Source organism: Drosophila yakuba, chromosome X, assembly GCF_016746365.2.
Source record: "Drosophila yakuba strain Tai18E2 chromosome X, Prin_Dyak_Tai18E2_2.1, whole genome shotgun sequence".
NCBI classification, from domain to species: domain Eukaryota; kingdom Metazoa; phylum Arthropoda; class Insecta; order Diptera; family Drosophilidae; genus Drosophila; species Drosophila yakuba.
This window is the reverse complement of record NC_052526.2, coordinates 20496127-20514172: the sequence shown is the minus strand read 5'-3', so window position 1 is coordinate 20514172 and position 18046 is coordinate 20496127. Positions and strand designations below refer to the sequence as shown.

Genomic DNA, 18046 nt, shown 5'->3' with positions numbered 1-18046 from the left:
GCATGCTAATTTCACGTGAGCGAGAGCGGCCCAAATACCAAAAAGGCACATGAAACTTTGTTTGCCGCCACTTCACTTGGCTTTTTTTGTTGGCCAGAGTCCTTGAAGCCACGCCCACCACCCACCGCCCACCAATTGGACCAAAGGATTTATTGTTGCATAATCAAATTCCTGGGGATAAAACAAGCCAAGAAAATTGTCAGCGTTCCTCAACTTTTAACGCTCTCCCTCTCGAATTTTTGGTTGGGCCGTAGGGCATCTCGGCAAAAGGGGGCGTGGCCGGCTGAACTATTCACAAACTTGGCAAGGAAAATAGCTGAGATACTTGGTGTGGAAACTCTACGCCGCCGCTTGCCGTTTTTGAATTAAGTGCTAAACAAACGAAAATGATGGCGAAAATTTTACGTTTTGCTGAAGCTAAGTCACGAGTACAGTGAACTCTGGCTGAGGAAGTTTCCACACATACTTGACATTGCATCCAGAGCTTTTGGGGGATCTGGCATAAAAAATGTGTATGTCTGTGGTAGTTTAATGGTGGAGACTCTCTTGGCGAACTCCCTAAGTTGAGAGCCTTGGGTTTCGTCATTTTCGTGCTTTTAAAGCCGGAAAGTTCGCATTTCCCGTTGCGCGACTTTAATTACAGCTGGTTTTCCGGGTGGGCTGGGGAAAGTGGGTAGTGGGTGGGCGCTGCCTTCTGACTGGCTCTAAAACCGTGCCCCCAGAAGCATTCCCTCAGCTCGGCATAAAATTACACACAGCACCACCTATTTTGGCCACCTAAATTCCGCCTTTCCCCTTGCACGTAGTTAAAAACTTTTCGTTTGCAATTTTTCTTGAGCTGGCAGAGCCATTATTTCAGGCATTTGCCCCCTGACTCCCGATTCGTGAACCCTTAACCCCCCAAGAGCCCCAAACCCCCCGCAAATTGAGCAGCATGTGCAACGTGCAGCGTCAACCAAAAAAAAAACTCTTTCAATTCCCAGAGTCGACGGTAAATTTAAATGCGGCTTCGTCTGCTTTTTTGGGTCCTGCACTATTTTTGGGGGTTAATGTAGAAACTTGTGCACCAGCAAAAAAAAAAAACATCTGTCAGGGCTAAAACCATGTCTGCCAGAGAGCGGGTTAAAGTGGGGGCGGAAAAGTCGAAAAAAAACGAAATAAAGTAAGCTGGAAACCCCCCAGAGAAAGCTGACAAATCTAAAGGAATTGCCTCCGAAAACTTTTGGATTTGTGTCAGCAAATCTCCATCCCTCTCTCTCTCTCTATATATATATTTCTCTCTCTCTTTTCCCTAGCCATCTATTTCCGGCTCACTGCAGCCATCTCTTTCGTCCACTCACATGCGAGTTTAATTTTTGCTTTCAAAAACAAGACTGGTCGCAGAACGCATCAATCAACGGACAGAGATTGATGTGTGTCCACAGGCGGGTTAACAAACTCCTCCACCGCCCTCCGCCAGCCACGCCCATGCCACCCGCTTAATTAGCCAGAAAGAGAGGGTAGTATTAGCAGAGAGCGAGAGGGCGAAAAGGCAAATCAAATCCTTGGCCAAAAGAGCAGAATCATTCTCGATTTCCAGGCAATTCTATTACCAATAATTGAAACTTAAGCATGCCATTAGCTTTTGCTTTAGTTGGCTCCCAGGACATATAATTTCCCCCACACGGATACAGTGCTGGGATCAGGTTAGGGGAGGGGGGAGGGGAAAGTCGAGGGAAAGTTAGTGCGCAGACAAACATTAGCATGTATTTTTATCATTTATATGCATGGCAGGCACATGAAAGTCATCTTTAGTTTATATACCCAACTTGGAGGAACATTATGCGAAGCAACGGAAAATAAGCGGCGAATACTCTTCGTAAAATATTTTCACTGGACTGGGAATTGGTATTCCGCGAGTTGCCGCGAGATTTGGGGACACAAGAAGTAAAAAGATGTGACAGGGATTTTTTGTTTTCATCATAGCTAAACTTTTCACTATGGCATAAAGTAGCAGAATTCATAATATTTCTGGCTCAAATCTTTCTGCAAGATGCTACAAAAAGTTAGGGTATCCCAACTGCAGTTTATTAGGTGAGAAGGGACTGCGGGTCCTGTCGAGTCCTGTCGAGTCCTCGAGTCCTGTCGAGTCCTGGACTCCTCTGAGTTACGACCGCTGCGACAATAAACCGGCGCTCGACGCCGTGACGTAATAGATTTTACGCGCCCATAAACATTCATAAAACATTCTTGACCGTAACTCACATAATCGTGTAATCTTGCCGCTGGTACGTAATCGTACCACCCACTCGGTTTTGTGTTTCATTAAATAATTCATTTAATTTGATTTCGGTTTGGCGCTCCGCTCGTTATTTTTTTTATTCGCGCCAGCAAATCGATTAGGAATTCACATGTACATATGTATGTATGCAGGATATATATACGAGTATCCTCGAAATATATGGGGCACAGCGGAGCGTCCAGTGGCTTTTATGTTCGCATATCCCCAACTCAGTGCGCCCCTATCGGAATTTATTTGGCAGCGTATCCAGTGCAAATTCACTCTGGATGAGAAACATCCGCTTATCCCCCTCCCCCCGCAAAAACCCATGGCAAACATACACTTCACAAAAAAATGTAGTTCTTGGCGAATGAAGAACAAACCAAATGGCATTTTAAACCAAACGCATTAACAGTCACAAAGTGAATGCAAGTAAAATAATTAATATTATAATAATTAATATTATAAATATTAATTAATATAAATATTAATATTATAAATATTAATATTATAATATTGAAAGAAACAGCAATATTTTTCCAGTGAACTGCACCTATACCACGAATATATCAGTGGATATTTCGCCCCATATCTGTTTGTTTCGCCTCTAAATGGCTATTTGGTTCTCGTTCGCTTTTCGCCTGGCTTGCTCGTGTTGCCTTGAATAACTTAAAACTGATTTAGTTGTTTTGGGACTGGCCATATTTTTATGGACTCTGTGCACGCTCGCTTTTTGCAGTGGCTCTCAAATCGGTTATTGGAGTGATCCATTTAACTGGGCACTGAATCGCTGAATCGCTGAATCCCTGCTTCATTGACTGCAGGATGAGCCAACTAGTTGGCACATTGATTTGGTTACGTTTCCGAGCTATTTGCCACTTTCCCTGGCTTTTCCTCACTTTTCCTCACTTTTGACCCAGCTTTCAGCTCGGATGTTGCAAGTAGTTTTCCGTCTATCTTGATTAGCAATTGACATTGAATTGATTAGCCCATAACCAATTTTGCAGCTCGTTGTTCGCTGTCCCCCCTCTCTTAAGTCTCTTTGGAAAGAAACCCTCTCGAATTCTCGATGGCTCTTTGTTGGCTTTCGAAGGTCGTTGCTGGCTTAATTAGAAAAAAGGCAGTCGGGCTTTTTCGAGAGGCGCACACTTTTGTTAGCATATTTTCCGAGATTTCCCCTTGATTTCTGTGTGCTTGAGGTGAGCACTTAAAGCACCGAACATCAATCAATTGGCTGAGACTCGTCTCAAGGTAGAGCTCATCCACCTTGATCTCGCTGCGAACCTGTCTTTGGAACAACGGAAAAATGGAAAATCGGAAAAACGGAAGAACGGAAAAATGGAAAAGGGGCGGACTCAGCAGAAAAAAATCGCTTTTGAAGTCGGTGCAGAAAATGAGATGGGAACGTGTTTATCTAGTCGCAGGGCCGGTCTAATCAGCTGATGATGAGCGATGAGCTCGGCATTGTCCTCAGTTCGGTGTTGATTTAACCCTTGGGTGCCCATGCTTATGCCCAAGCTCATACCCATACTTATACCCATACCCATACCCATACCCATTCATACACATCCTTGCGGGACACTTTGACTAATTAGTGCGCCAGCGGAAAATGATCAATTTGCATTTCACAGACGCCAATTACTATGGCCTAAATAAACTTGGGCACACAAACAAGCTGGAGGACAAGTGAAGGGGGGGAGGGGCCGTGCCAAAACAAAGGATCTCGGAAAAGGGTTAAGGGATTCGCCTTTTTTTTTTTGTCTTCTCTGACTTAACCCAAACAAATCGTAAATGGCCAAAGGTGAGGTGGCACATTTGAAGAAATTGAATTTTCAATTTATGGTTTCACTATCTCTGGCCCCTTTTTTCTCTCTCGGTTAACTGCTCGTGTAAGCTAAAAATTTTATCACTTGACAAAAACATAAATTTCCCCTTAGCCCCCTTCAGGCCCCCTCGGACCCCCCACAAGCCCCTTTAACCCTCGAACGGCCCAAGGCAGGAGCCAAATTTTATGGCTTTGACGAGGTGAGTCGAGGGGCAGCGCTACTTCATATTCAAGTCCCGAAAGGCTAATAAAGCATAATTTAATGAAGCATATATGGCAGACGCTGGCCCAGGACTTCCGCTTTGTGTAAACAATAGTTTATAATTCGCACACACACACACACACACGCACGCAAGGGGCAATAAAGTGGCCCGGCAAAAGGGTTAAACACGCCGAGACTGAAATGAACAGGGAAAACGGGCCCACAGGGGCCGGGGAAGGGTTAAGGGAAAGCCAGGGGTTTTTCCTGATTGCGGCAAATACCCTTTCCCATTGAGTGGCCTCACAAACAATTCAACAAATTGAGAGGTATTTCCAAAATTATTTGTTTCACCTTCAAACATTTTTTAAAAATTAAATGGTAAAGTCGCTGTTTGCATCACGAATTGTATATTTTTTAGATCTTAACATAATAAATATGTATATATTTTATATATATGTTATGATATAATAATAAATATGTATATATTTTATATATGTGTATGTTATGATATAATAAATATGTATATATTTTATATATATGTTATGATATAATAATAAATATGTATATATTTTATTTATATGTTATGATATAATAATAAATATGTATATATTTTATGTATATTTGTTATAAAAGTATACATTTCTGTGGTCAGTTCAATTATTTTGGTTAAGAAGAGCCCGTAAAGGCGTTTGAAATTATGCAGCAAAGGAATTTATACCCAGGATAATGGGTTTACAACGTATTTCTGCATAGTTCTACACACATTTGTGCTTTTAAGGCACTTTCTTTGGTATTTTGAGATCCTTCCTTAGCTTATAAACTATTTCAGCCGACAAGAAAATAAACCTTGAATTAGTGGAAATACCCAGGCTGGGTAGTTTCCTTGGCTCTGTACTTAGTTCCCGGGTTAAAGGTTTAAAGTGTTCGTCTAAAATATGTCCTGTTCGCGTGTGTGTGTGTGTGTGTTAGCCAATGTGTGTGTGTGTTTTTGTGTTAGCCCGACTGTCGCTCGCTTGAGCACGCCTACGTGCCTAAATCAAAGACGGGAAAGGGGAAACGACAAAGGGGAAACGGGGGGAGGGGCTCTTCTGAATAGGCCGCAAAAGGTCGTGATAAGGCCAGCAGCCAGGTGAATGAAATGAGGGCCGCAAGATGAGTGCCACAATTGAAAAACCCCCAGTGGGCGTGGCGTGGCGGGGCGGGGCGGTCAGAGTAAGGTATGGAAAGGTGGCAGCACTACTGACCACTTTGCATTAAGTATGATTGCACCTGGTCGAGATCTGGCAATTATAGATATGCGTTGTGAATGTGTCTGGCCTGCTAATTACTACGATGGCAACCATGGGGCTTCAAAGCGGGAGGAGAACCAATATTTTTCATTTAAATCTAGCCCGACTTTCGTGGAAGTATGTGCACTTCAATTCATTACTAGCCTTTCAATTATCTCGTTAGCTGAGTAGGAAATTTGTGCAACTTCAGGCTGTGCTTTAAGACTGAGCACAAAAAAACTTTAAAGTGCCCTTAAATTCAGCATAATATTTCGAATTTCTGCTCGCTGTCATCGGGATCTCGCTGTGCCCAGGACCTCCCATCTCCCATCTCCCATCTGCCATCTGATGGACCTCCTGCGAAGGTCCCGAGTTATCCCAATCTGTCCGCTGTCACCCGTTTTACCTGTCCGCTGACCTCTCAAAAAACGAAAGAAAACAAAAGCAAAGAGAAAAAAAAAAGGTAAAATTCCAGCCAAACCCCAATCGTTTTTTTGTGGCATTTAATTTGGCCACACTCGTGGGGGCGGAGGGGGTTCTTTTTCGGGGTCTGAGAGGGCCGATCATAAAAACCAGAAGGGGAAAAATGACACAAAAAAGGGAACCCCAAAGAAGCGCAAACACACATACATGCCGCAAAACGAGCAGCGACACAATATGCTTGGGTTTTCCCTTTTCCGATTTCCTCCTCCTTTTTCCGCACTCACCCCCGAATTTCCTTTACATTTAAATGTTATTATTTTTTATCACTGCGCACCTTTTTCAATGCCCTTTCAATGGGCTTACCTCATTTTTGGCCAACAAAAAAAAAGAGCAACCGGTATGAAGTCTAGTCCATCACTTTGTCTTAACTTATCATACAAACAAAATTTATAATTGCGTTTAAAAAAACCGAACGTATTTAGTGGTACTGCACAATTTATAATTTAAGAACAAAGTTGAAATATTGATGTGCGCTTATCTAGAAATTTTCCATTTTACCCATGCCAGATCTTATTCATTGTGGGATGATTCTCTTTAGAAATACAGAGTATTTTGCAGTTCCGTCGTCTTAAATAATAATTTATCTGGCTTTTTGTCTTATTTTCCCGCTTTATGGATGCCTAACCCTTTCGCTCAGATGGCTGAAAACAGCAAAATATGCTTTTTTCAGCTACACCTTTGTGGAACTCAGTAGGTTTATTGCCGCCTTTTGTCTTTGGGTCCTTCGGTTATGTTCTTTGCTTCCTCCTGCCGAGCCCTCTTTTGTGTGTTGAGTCCTGTGTTTTCTTTTTCCTCGGACACCTTTTCGACTTTCTGGCCACATTGTGTTGATTTTCGCAAGGAGCGAGATAGTCCTTTCTCCCACCTCCCACCTCCCAGCTCCTGTTTGAGTTCCTTTCGTGGTGTTGACAGGTAACTCAGATTACCTGAAAAAGTTAAATAACTCGAATAAATTTAAATTCAATTATTAAAGGGTGTAATATTTACTTATTCATTTTGTGAAAGATGTCTGACGTGATCTGCTATATTTATAAAAACCGAAAATGAATTTCTTCGAGCTCTCTATTTTTTTTAAAGACTATACACGTTAGGAACCAGATTATGGTTTTGCAATTTCACATAATAAATTTGCAAATGTACGTTTTATAATTAATAAGAAGGTAAGTGATACTCGGTTAAAAAGGGAATAAGAAGTAGTGGTTTGTTTGTCATTCAGGTGCTCAATCTTAAATGTGTTACTTGTGGGACGTTAAATATTCGTAAAGACTTCCCACCTTAAAGTCTTTTTCACGCTGTGAGTGCAATTTGATTTAACGAAAATCGCTTGTGAAAAAGACTCTTACAAGTGCAGCAAAGGGGGACCGACGATATCGCTTGGATTGAATCTGTTTTGCATATTGAATCAATAAGAGATTTAAGCCGAGATGCAACGGGAGATGACCAGTTTCAATCCGTCTCTCTCAGTTCCAATGGCCGGCCTTTTCCCTAGCTCTTTTCCATTTCCATTTGCGGTGCCTGCAGTTCTTTATGGATAATCGATGCTTAAAGTCGAGACGTACTCAAAGAGGGGCGGTGAAAGCGGGCAAAAGGACGAAAGGCGAACAAAAACCTAACGACAGCTTAATCCTTTTAAAACTGAGACCACATAAAAGCTGCAGAAACAACAACAACAACAGCAACAGCAGCAAACAGAGAAATAAACCGCAAAGCGGCAAAAAGAAAAAAAAAAAGTAAGGAAAAGCTGGAAAAAGCGAGGAAAACTGAAGAAATCGACGACGATGGATGAAGGGCGATGAGAACAATAAGGTGCTTGAGAGAAACACCCATTTCCCACCAGCTTCACCACCCCCATTCGCCATTCCCCACTCCTCCACTCTCCACTCTCCAGTCCTCCGCAACCCCGCTTTCCCACCTATTTTCCACATCCCAAGGCAAAGAGTTGAAGCGACAGCGTGACACAATAAAGACAACCCACGCCAAAGGCAGGGTGTAATAACTATAAAAATAAACCGATGACAAAAAAAAGCCAAACAGAAACAGAGACTGAGACAGAGGCGGAGACGGGGACGGGGACGGGGAAAAGCCAAAAACAGACAGCGGAAAAGTAAGCCCAGAAAAGGGATTAAGTGGGAAAAGCGGGCAGCAGCGATACCTAGAAAAGCCCCCCTCGGCGAAAAAGCATTTTGTCCATGAATTTTCTTACTTTCGCTGAAAAAGAGTCACAAAAATTTGGCAAAACAAATTCACAATTTGTCCTTTACCGCCAAAATGAAGTGTATGTACGAGTAGTGTAAAGTCTAAAGCTGAGCCGAGGCTTATGCAAAAAGAACCATAAAGGAGTAAAATGATTGTTTGATAGGCGATAAAAAGTAGTTTAATATTTTTAGTACAAAAACCCCAAGCCGTAGTATTAAAATAAAAATTCAATTAGTTTGCCTCGCACAAAAGCAGCTTACCATACATTTTTGACAGCTTTCTATATTTTCTTTTAATAAATCTGTTTGGAAAATAACATGACCTACTTCTTCGAGCTGCCTTTGTTTATTTTCCTTTTGTCTCAAATTAGATTTCAAGTCTGGGGCTAAAAACTCAGCTGCAAGCAACTTCTGTTCCGCGCCACTTATTTGTTTTTCCTTGTAGCCATTAAATATTGAGCAACACTTGAAGTGCAGGTCCTTGCCCCGGTCCCGGTCCCTGGACTTCTTCCGAAGTTCCTGGGCCATAAAACGTAGCAAATTTGTTGCTCTTAAGATGCTCATAATCGGTTTTGCCAGGATACGGCACACACCCGCACACAAGAACACTTTATGGCCTTAAAGCTGTATTTTGGCCAAGCATTTTCACCTAAATTGATTATTAGACAGCAGAGAGGAAAAAGTGATGGCGAAACTTTCTAAATTTCAACACGTACACAAATCCCATAACAAAGCCTTTTAATGGCAGCCAGGAAGAACTAACAAACCACATTAGCAGAGGGATTGGATTGGATTTGGTTGTGGGGTTCTGGGGTTCTGGGGTTCTGGGGTTCTGCTATGTTCTGGATGCTGTGTTCTGGGTCCGGGAAAATCTAACTAAAGTTGCCACGCATATTTGCCGAGATTTGCTACACAACAGGAAGACATTACACACATCCTGCCAGCGGACAAATCCAATAATAAATCCAGGACACTTAACGCCTCGGCCGCAGCCACCATGACCCACAAACTAGCTAAGGGATTGCCCAAATCCTGGGATGCTGGGATGGGGTTCAGAATGGGGCTGGGCAAATTTCAGCTGGCCAAGTTTCCCAAACGAGGGATGCAAATCGCCGAAAACCCAGCGAAGCGTCAACGAGCTCCTTAGCTCCTTGGGGAAAACGGGGCGAGCCGCTGGAATAGTGCCGCAAATCCATATCACCCATTTTCAGGGCTCTCTTTTCCATGCCAGTACACTGAGTTTTTCTTGGCTTATTTCGGTTCAATTGGCTGGGCTATAAGCTGGGAATAAAGTTGTTAACAACACTCCTATCGATCGAATTTACATAAACTGAAACTATGGGACATCCCTGCTGATCTTCACGTTGGATTTAATATACAAAAAATGAGGGTATTGCTGGTAAATGGTAGTCAAATTGTATATTCCCAGGAACTTTAAAACTTACCATGAAATATGATTTCTTATACTTATTTATATTTATTGATTTCTAAACAAATGGGGTATTTAAATAAAGAAATATAAACAAAAAAGTCTGCTGAGTGCAAATAGTTGGTATCAGCATTATAGGGCATCGCCTAGTCCATGCGATCCGTTTTCCCACTGAGTTGACATTTCCGGATTTTCGGTAATTTAATTGAGCTTGCGGTCACAGCGCCGAGGAATCATGGCAAATTACTTGATTCTGATTTGATTTGCCCGGATAACAACTCGCCAGATTCTGGCCTTGCCCATTCCCTCGACTTATCCGCCCCCTTTGCCCGGCGCCAGAAGATGATTTTCTTTTGTTTCAAGTGGCCGCAGCAAACACTTTTGGCCAGAAGGGCGCATCCTTTTTGCCATGGCAATGTCTAAATGATTGAACCGCCAGGGTGGGAGTGCTATTGGCAGTAGGCTCGTCTGATTGCCCAAAGCTAATTTGAATTTTATTGATTCGATTCGCGGTCCTGGAACCAAGGAGCCAAAGAGTCCTTGCCGGCTTTTCGCCCTGTCCTAATCCCTGGCAAAGGAAAGGATTGTGTCCCCAGCTGAATGCTTTTGATCCGCAATTTCTGGCCTCGTTTCCTCCTTTTTTAATATGCCAAATTGTCTTTTAATGTGATAAACGCATATGCTCATTGAAATCGCATTATCAACGCGTCACTCGGATGTCCTTTTGGGGAATTTGCATGCATTTATACATTTATACCCGTAAGTAGCTTAAGTCGATGTAACGAATTTCGGTCCTCTTCGGTATCTTTTCGGGCTGCCTGTTGTTGCTGTATGTGTTTATGGTATGTGTATGTGTGGTCTCAAGGACTTAGGCTAGTTTCTACAGGATTATAGGGATTTTCGGAGCTCTGATTTGGGATGTGAGTGCTACACCTCAGCTTCAACTTTTCAGTGAACTCGCGAAGACCCCATTGACATGGGCAAATAAACGCTGCTCTGCGGCTATAATATTACGTGTAATTACACAGGAGATAATGAAATTTGATTAATTCAATATTTACACTCGCTTTTCCCCCTTGAAACGTGCTGGAGCGAAAGTTTCTCTCGGGTGTGTGTGTGTGTGTGTGTGTGTGTGAATTTCCATGTTTGCTTAGCTAATAAATTCCGAGAGCAAAAGTAATCAAATAATTGCAGAATATACAGAAACAGAAACACGCACCCACATACACATGTTTTTCGGCATGTTTTATTGCCATTTTATTTCATAAAATTTACGAGCCACAAAAAGTTTGCCACAGCCACTGCCACTGCCACCGGAAAAAGGCCCAAACACACAATGAATGTGCCCAGAAGATGTAGTGAAAGTGAAAGCAGTTTGCCAAGAATAATAAAGTTGAACAAAGCACTACGAGTCTATCAGTCAAAAGTGGCGGAAATCGTGTTTTTTCTGTTTGCTGGTAACTTAATATTGATGACGCTGCTTAGAGGAACCCGTATCTGGGCACTTTGTGGAGCAAGAACCCAATAATCCTGACAAATCGCGGTTAATTCTATGGCTAACCAAGTGACATTCGCTTTATGACGCATGCTGTATACTGCAGCAATTGAGAGAACTTACAAAAGATGCATTTAATAGGTAAACTTTTTAAGCAGAACTTAATAATAGCTTCTGTGAAGAACGTAAAAAGGAGTCAAGCGAGGTTGGGTTAAAAGGTTGGGTTATTCACAGATTTTTAATTTGATGAATCATAAAAGCAGAAGCAGCAAAAAAGTTTGATTTTCTGCTCAGAGCGTATTTAGATGTGTAAACACCAGCGACTATCCAAATATTTACTTACTGGCTCCATTTCACGTTAATCGCACATTAAAGAAGCCCACTTGCAATACACTTCCTTTGGTTTTTATTCACTCAAAAGTGTGTGCGTGTGTACATCGCGGCAAAAGGATTCGAGTTCTTTCCTTTGCAGTGGTCGTTTTGTGATGTCTGAAAATTCATTTCGTACGACTCGTGCATATCGAATTCGCCTCTTTTCGCCTTCTTTTTTTTTTTTGGGATCGGAATCCTGTTCGAGGACCCCCAAGGAACGGGGGCCACCCACATTGTCACTTTTGTGTGCCTTCTACGTGCGGTTGATTGATGGATTCGCTTGTTTACTTGTCAAGCCGCAACAAGAATGTACATTTGGGTTGAGAAAAGTGCGGGCGGGCAGACGGGCATGGCTGGAAAAGCGGGAAAGGGAGAGAAAGCTGGGGAAAACGGTCGGGAGAACGGATTTCAAAATAAGCAATAGTCAGCAGTAATCGTGATATATCATATTGCATACCGTAGGGGAACAGCAGCCGCATGATGTGGGTCTTTTTCCGCCTCGATTTCAGTTTTCCCAGTCCAAAACTCTGCTGTTTTTCCGCATCCCCCCCCCCCCCCTCCTTTTTCCTTTCATACGAATTTTCCCCTGACAGCTGCCGCGAGGCATTTTAAGAATACATTTTAAAGCCGGCAAATGTAAATTCCGACTCGAGCGGAGACATAAATCATAGCAATTCATTGCCCCCGAGCACGCACTCCCGGGCAATTGACGCCAAGACAAAGCGCTTCCTGATGGGGTTAAATTGGCCAAGGACTCGGGGGAGCCGCGGTAATCGGACGACAAATAACGCTCGGAGCTCCAAAGTGACACTCACGTTTTACGGGCTTTTAAATACAATTCTGTTGCAGTTTTCGTTCCTCGAAGGAATCACTCTTGAATGGATTTGATGTAACTTCTCAGCCTGGAAAACGCTTTCTAACGCTACTTATCTCCGGTATTTATGCATTTTGATGGACCTATTGGTTCACGAAAGTTTACTGGAAAGCCATATTGAAATGCATAAAGAAACGCGTCCCTGGAGTTATAATTCAGCATTTGTTTAAAAATATCTTATAATCTTTCGCCTAAATTAAGCTACTTGCTGCAGCTCTTGTATTACAAACTCTTGGACTTAAAGAGCAAGTGTCAGGAGAAATTTAGCATAAATTTGTCGAGGGAACGGACGGTCTGCGAGTTTAGTTTTATACTGACTGGCAGCGGATAAAGTTTTTGGGAAAAATGAAAAACTTATTTTCCACACAATCTTTAATAATTTGCACCCGGACACATTCCGGGATGATCTAATAAACTTGCCTGAATGTCAGCAAAATCCCATTTGGAGTGGCTCAGAATGGCGCTGCCCTTTCAGTCTCGCATTTCCATTTCTGTGCGTGTTGCTTGAATCTCATTACAATTGCAAAGGAAAGCAGGGAAGCGGGAAAGCAGGAAAGGCGGGGAAAAGCCCCGCAGCCAGTTTCCTTGAGGCCAAGAATACGCATTTCATTTGCAAGAAGCCAGCGCCACTAGTTCTCCCATTTCCCGGACACCCCCCCACCCCAACTAGCCGGGGAAAACTCAGAAAAGCCATCTAAAAGTTAATTACAATTGCCTCAGCCAGCTCTGCTGCAACTTTAACTGCCGCAACGAGTTCGCATTAAGCAGAAACGAGGCAAGCGAAAAAAGGAGCACGTGAAAAAATGGGAAAAGTGTGCTATGCGAAGCGAGGAATACCCTGGAATGTTCTAGGTAACGATCGACAAATATCCAGGGTCAAAACTATGCAAAATAGTGAAAATATATCCGTTGAATTAAAAAGGCAATAACTTAGACACCTTGAAATGTTTTGTTGCTGCTCTGGATAATTACTAGCAAATGTGATATAAACATATATGTATTTAGAACGTTTTATTGATCAATGAAGATGTTTTTCCCGGCCCATCCAAGCTTATGCTGTGATTCAAAGAGTGGACCCTAGCCGGCGACATTGGCATCCTGCACAGGGTATTCCGAAAACAGAGTTTACCCCTAAGCTGTGCCAGTGGCTGGAGCAGCAATGTCAGAAGTATCTGGCAGTGCCAGTATCTAAATGCTGCAGTTTTCGCTGCGAGGGGGGCGTATAAATATTAAAAAGAAAATCTGCTACATGGCTACGTGCGACGCATTTCAACGCAGCCAACGCGACCTAAGTGAACTCCTGCCACTCCCACATTTCCGCCCATGTTCCCACACACACACACACACACACACACGCACACGCACACAAACGAGTATGCAAAGGGGGGCGTGGGGCAGAAGATACCCAGGCAGAGGGAAAAAATGAAGAGAAATTTACTTTGACATATTTTTGTGCTTAGCAAAGCAAATACTTTCATTATTTTTGCTGTTGGGCACAAAATTTCCCTCTCTCGCCCACTTTTATTCGACCCGCAGGAAAAGCGGGCAAATGGAAGGGAGCTGCATTTGAGTGGCTTAAAACATTCTGCGGTCCACGCCCACAACTTGAGTGGAAAATGACGGAAAATCTGGGCCGGTGGCGATCGGCGGTTGGGGGAAAAAGTCCACCCAATGACCTAAACGTGGACGGCATCTGTAGTAATTTGGCAACATTTTTCGCCTCTTCAACGGAGCTGATTTTAGATAGGTCACGAAAAAGTTACCGAAAACCAGAGTGCGATTAGAAATTTTCCTATCTATCGATTATTTGTGGCATCGTTAAAGCGCTAAAGAGATTTCCAGAATTATCAATCCATGCCATAGAATAAAGGAAAGTTTCTACAATGACGAACAGAAACTTTTAGAAAGTAAGCTTAAATTGATACTTAACAAATTGACGATAAAGTTGGTTAGTGCTTAAAGTAATAGAATAGCTAAAATCAATATTGGGTCTTGAGACTATAATATGCAAAGGCATCTTTTACAGTTTACAGTTCACAGTATATTATATTTTGTATAAGCACAACATAAATATATAAATCAATAAAATACAAATTATAATTTTTATAGCTATTATTAATATTTAAATATATATGCTAAATGCTTCCTTTTTCTTTTTTCTCCATGTTTTCAGATCGTCGAGTGTCTATGAGGACAGCTGAAAGTATTTCGTTTTTTTTTTTGGGGGGCGCGGCTCCAACTGCCCCACGCCCACGCACGCCAACAGGAGCAAGTGAGAGGGCAGACAGTGCGACTGAGAGGGCAAGACAAATGTGCGAGCGACGGTGAGTGAGCGGACTCGGATTCGGTTTCCGGATTCCGGGGGGCTGAGAAGGAGGTGAAGCCGCTGAAGGACGCAGGACGAAGGCCATGGATTGGTCCCGGTGGCAAATGGCCAGAGAAGGAGCTGGCAACCCTGGACAAGTCAGGAACAACCCTGGGCGCAAGGATTGCGATCGCGAGACCCGATTGGAGTGGTTGCCCATTTGATTCGTTGCGGCGTCACACGTAGGTTCTATCAGTCAGTCAGTCAGTCAATCAATCAGTCAGTCAGTCAGTCAGTCAGTCACCCACTCAATAAATCAATCGTGCCACAGTGCTCGGTTATCGTTGTTCCCCACATCATCAGTTAAAAACAGAAATACAATACCAAGCGATCAAGACATGCACATTACTGTAAATACTCAAAACTAGTTTCATACAAGTAAAAAGCAAAAAACCTTAACAAGCAAAACCTAAAAACCGAATTACAAAAGTGCAGTGTTCAGTGTTTGCCGACAAAGGAAAACAGAAGCGGCGTGGAATATCGAGTGGAGAAACTCCGAAAGTGAGAGGGCGGCCGGGGGCTGCCCCGCAAAAGAAAAGTTCATCTTCAAGATCAAGAACAGCAACGAAATCAACAATTAAATCCACTATAGCAACAGCAACAACAACAGCATAACGCCCCCAACACTGCCAATGACATTGCCATTATCAAGAACAACGTTCGTTCATCATCGTTCGTTTAGATTTGACACAAGTGAGTTTAGCTTATATCATTATCACTATACTATCTATCTATCTATCTATCTATCCTTTCGATTCGGAAGTGTCCGTCGAATTTCGAAACTCCCATTTTGTGGCAGAAAAGTATCGAAGTTACTTGCATATTGATACCTTTTGTCTACCGAAATGGAGTTTTGGTTTTCGCGGAACTTCGATATACATTCTAAGCACTATTAGTTATAAGTGAACTGTAAATAAAATCCCTCGTCAAAATCTAGTACTCATGCATATAGGACAATTACTTATGCTGCATCACAAACATTCAAAAGTTTCATGCAAGGGCACCACCTTACGAAGATCTTTGTGAATGTGTAATTTATATTTCAAACATCGATAGCTATGTTTGCTTTTTGTACATATGATTCTCAGAACTAGTAAAATGAAATTGGTGCAAGCCTACTTTCCATAATCCATTCCACTTTGCCTATTTGAGATTACTTTTGCTGTAGCATGCTAACCACATCCAAGAAATCTTGATGAGTGATTTACTAATTGGAACTAAGCACGTTATCCAGAAGAGTTTCGTGATTAGGCACTATTCATTATGAAGTTGCCGTGCGAAATTCGAGTAATACGTTTTACCTGTTGATTACCTGCCAGAATTGGTCTTAATATCTAGACGAATTTTCACATAATGAATTTGAAGGACAAAAAGAAACCTAATACTTAATTTTAAAAAGACATTAAATTACATCAATTAATGAAAGACCCTACAAATTACGAGGAAATATGATACCGTAGGAACTTGGAACTAGACCATGTCCCACCAAGCAAGTGAATTTGGGATCGCAGTGAATTACTCATTAGCGCGTCGAGCTGATTACTAAATAGCCCTTAGTGATTAGCGACTAGTGTCAAGTGCCATCAATCAGAGTTGCTTTCGATGAATCACTTAGCCGACAGCTGCCGCAAATGCACTCGTTGCAAATGTGGCGCGTCGGAGGGCGAGTTGCACTCGCCATCCATCAATTAGTTGAGCACTTGCCACCCACCACACAGTTGCCCACCCACTCAGCATATTCGTTTAGTCGGGCGCAACCCCGCAGGGGAACTCCCGCGTGTCCATTCCCTATCGCAATGGCAATCTGCAATCTGACAAATCAAATCTTGTATGCAAAGCAGCCAAAGCAAAGCGGCAACTGGCGACACGAGCAGCAGCAAAAGCAACAAGGCGACGAGCAATTTGTACGAGCATTTGTGCCAACAAAACGCTGCCACGCAGGCAAGCAGTAAAACACGAGAGAAAGCACGCAAGTTAAAGGGAGACAAAGCAAAGCAAAAGTATAAGCATAGACACAGCTGTAAAGCGCGCAAGCAGAAGTATAGAAAACTAAAAAGGTAGCTAGGCGATAAAGTAATGCAGTAGTCAATCAGATAGGAAAGTTAGTCCATCGAGACAAAGAAGAATGCTTAGGCTAACCAGAGCTGCGCAGCACGAGAAAAGCACAAGCACGTAAGCACATAGAATAGCAAAAGATACCTGAAGAAGCAAGAAAGCGAGCGAGTTGGCAGAAGCAGCAAAAAAAAGGTACAGAAGAAGCAGAGTAGTTAGAAAAGCAAAGCAAGAAAGCAGCAGTTAGAAAAGCAAAGCAAGAAAGCAGCAGTTAGAAAAGCAAAGCAAGAAAGCAGCAGTTATAATAGCTAGCAGACAAAGCAAGTTAGCAGCAAGCAAGTAGAACAAGAAAAAGCAAAGCAGGAAAGCAAGAAGACCAAAGCAAAAATCAAAGAGTCAAGTAACCGATAGCAAGTGAGCGCAAAGTAGCTTGGCAGAAGAGCAAGTTGGCAGGCAAGTAAGCAAGTAAGCAATCCAGGGAGCAGGAGACGACGACGACTAAATAGTTGCGTGACCAGCGCGTTTTGCACACTAAATAGCGTAATTGGTCATAAGGCGACTGCTGCGAATGACCCGCACGCCGGACTAACCGACGCTTTACGGCAATTACGAACCGGAGCAGAGGAGGTGACAAGCAATTAGGCGGAAGGCAGGCAGCGGCGGGGGGTCGGCCGGCCCCCCCAACCCCGGATGTATAAGCCGGACACGCTCACGCGCCGCGGCAGCCTGAGATCCCTGCGCAGCGCCCCGCTCCTGAGCACCGTGCTCGAAAGCACGCTTTCACTGACCCGCATACACCCGATCGCCTCCTTGGAGCTGCCCGGCCTCGACTATGCCGTGCACTCGCAGTCGGCCTTCGGCGCCTACGGGCTAGCCCATCCCCGGGATCTAGCCACCTGCACCTCGTTGCGCAGCGGCCTTGCGGCGATCACCGCGGCCTCCGCTTCCGCCGCCGGCGGCGTTTCCCAGTCGCAGAGCGCCCTCCTCGGACGGTACGGCCCCAACGCCTCGATTCGCCACGGAGAAAGAAAGATTGTCCAGCCGAAACGGTAGGTCCTCGCTATGCATAAGGTCACACCTCGAGGTAGCGTCCCAGAAATGGCGACTAGAGTCATTCGTCATGAGAGTCTAGTGAATCATATCTAATAAGTGCTTGTATGGTATCAGGTCCTCAGGACTACAGACTAAATAAACTAGTTATTTCTCTATAATAATTGGTAGTTGGA

The 18046-nt window shown here is 43.3% G+C and overlaps 1 protein-coding gene and 1 long non-coding RNA gene across 2 annotated transcripts in view; one reads left to right on the top strand and one right to left on the bottom strand.

Moving 5' to 3' along the window:
• Positions 1–6431: 6431 nt before the first annotated feature.
• Positions 6432–12077, bottom strand: LOC26535740. Its single transcript, XR_001453874.2, has 3 exons — positions 11987–12077; positions 11501–11909; positions 6432–6964 (listed from the first exon to the last, which is right to left on the bottom strand). It is a non-coding gene; the product is annotated as an uncharacterized LOC26535740 (long non-coding RNA).
• A 5010-nt stretch (positions 12078–17087) lies between these two features.
• The window catches only part of LOC6526113 (innexin shaking-B), a 62644-nt gene continuing 61685 nt past the window's right edge, over positions 17088–18046 (top strand). The window contains exon 1 of the mRNA XM_039377568.2: positions 17088–17869. Coding sequence (XP_039233502.1) covers positions 17511–17869 — 359 coding nt within the window. The 5' untranslated portion in view covers positions 17088–17510. The remainder of the gene's footprint in view (positions 17870–18046) is intronic.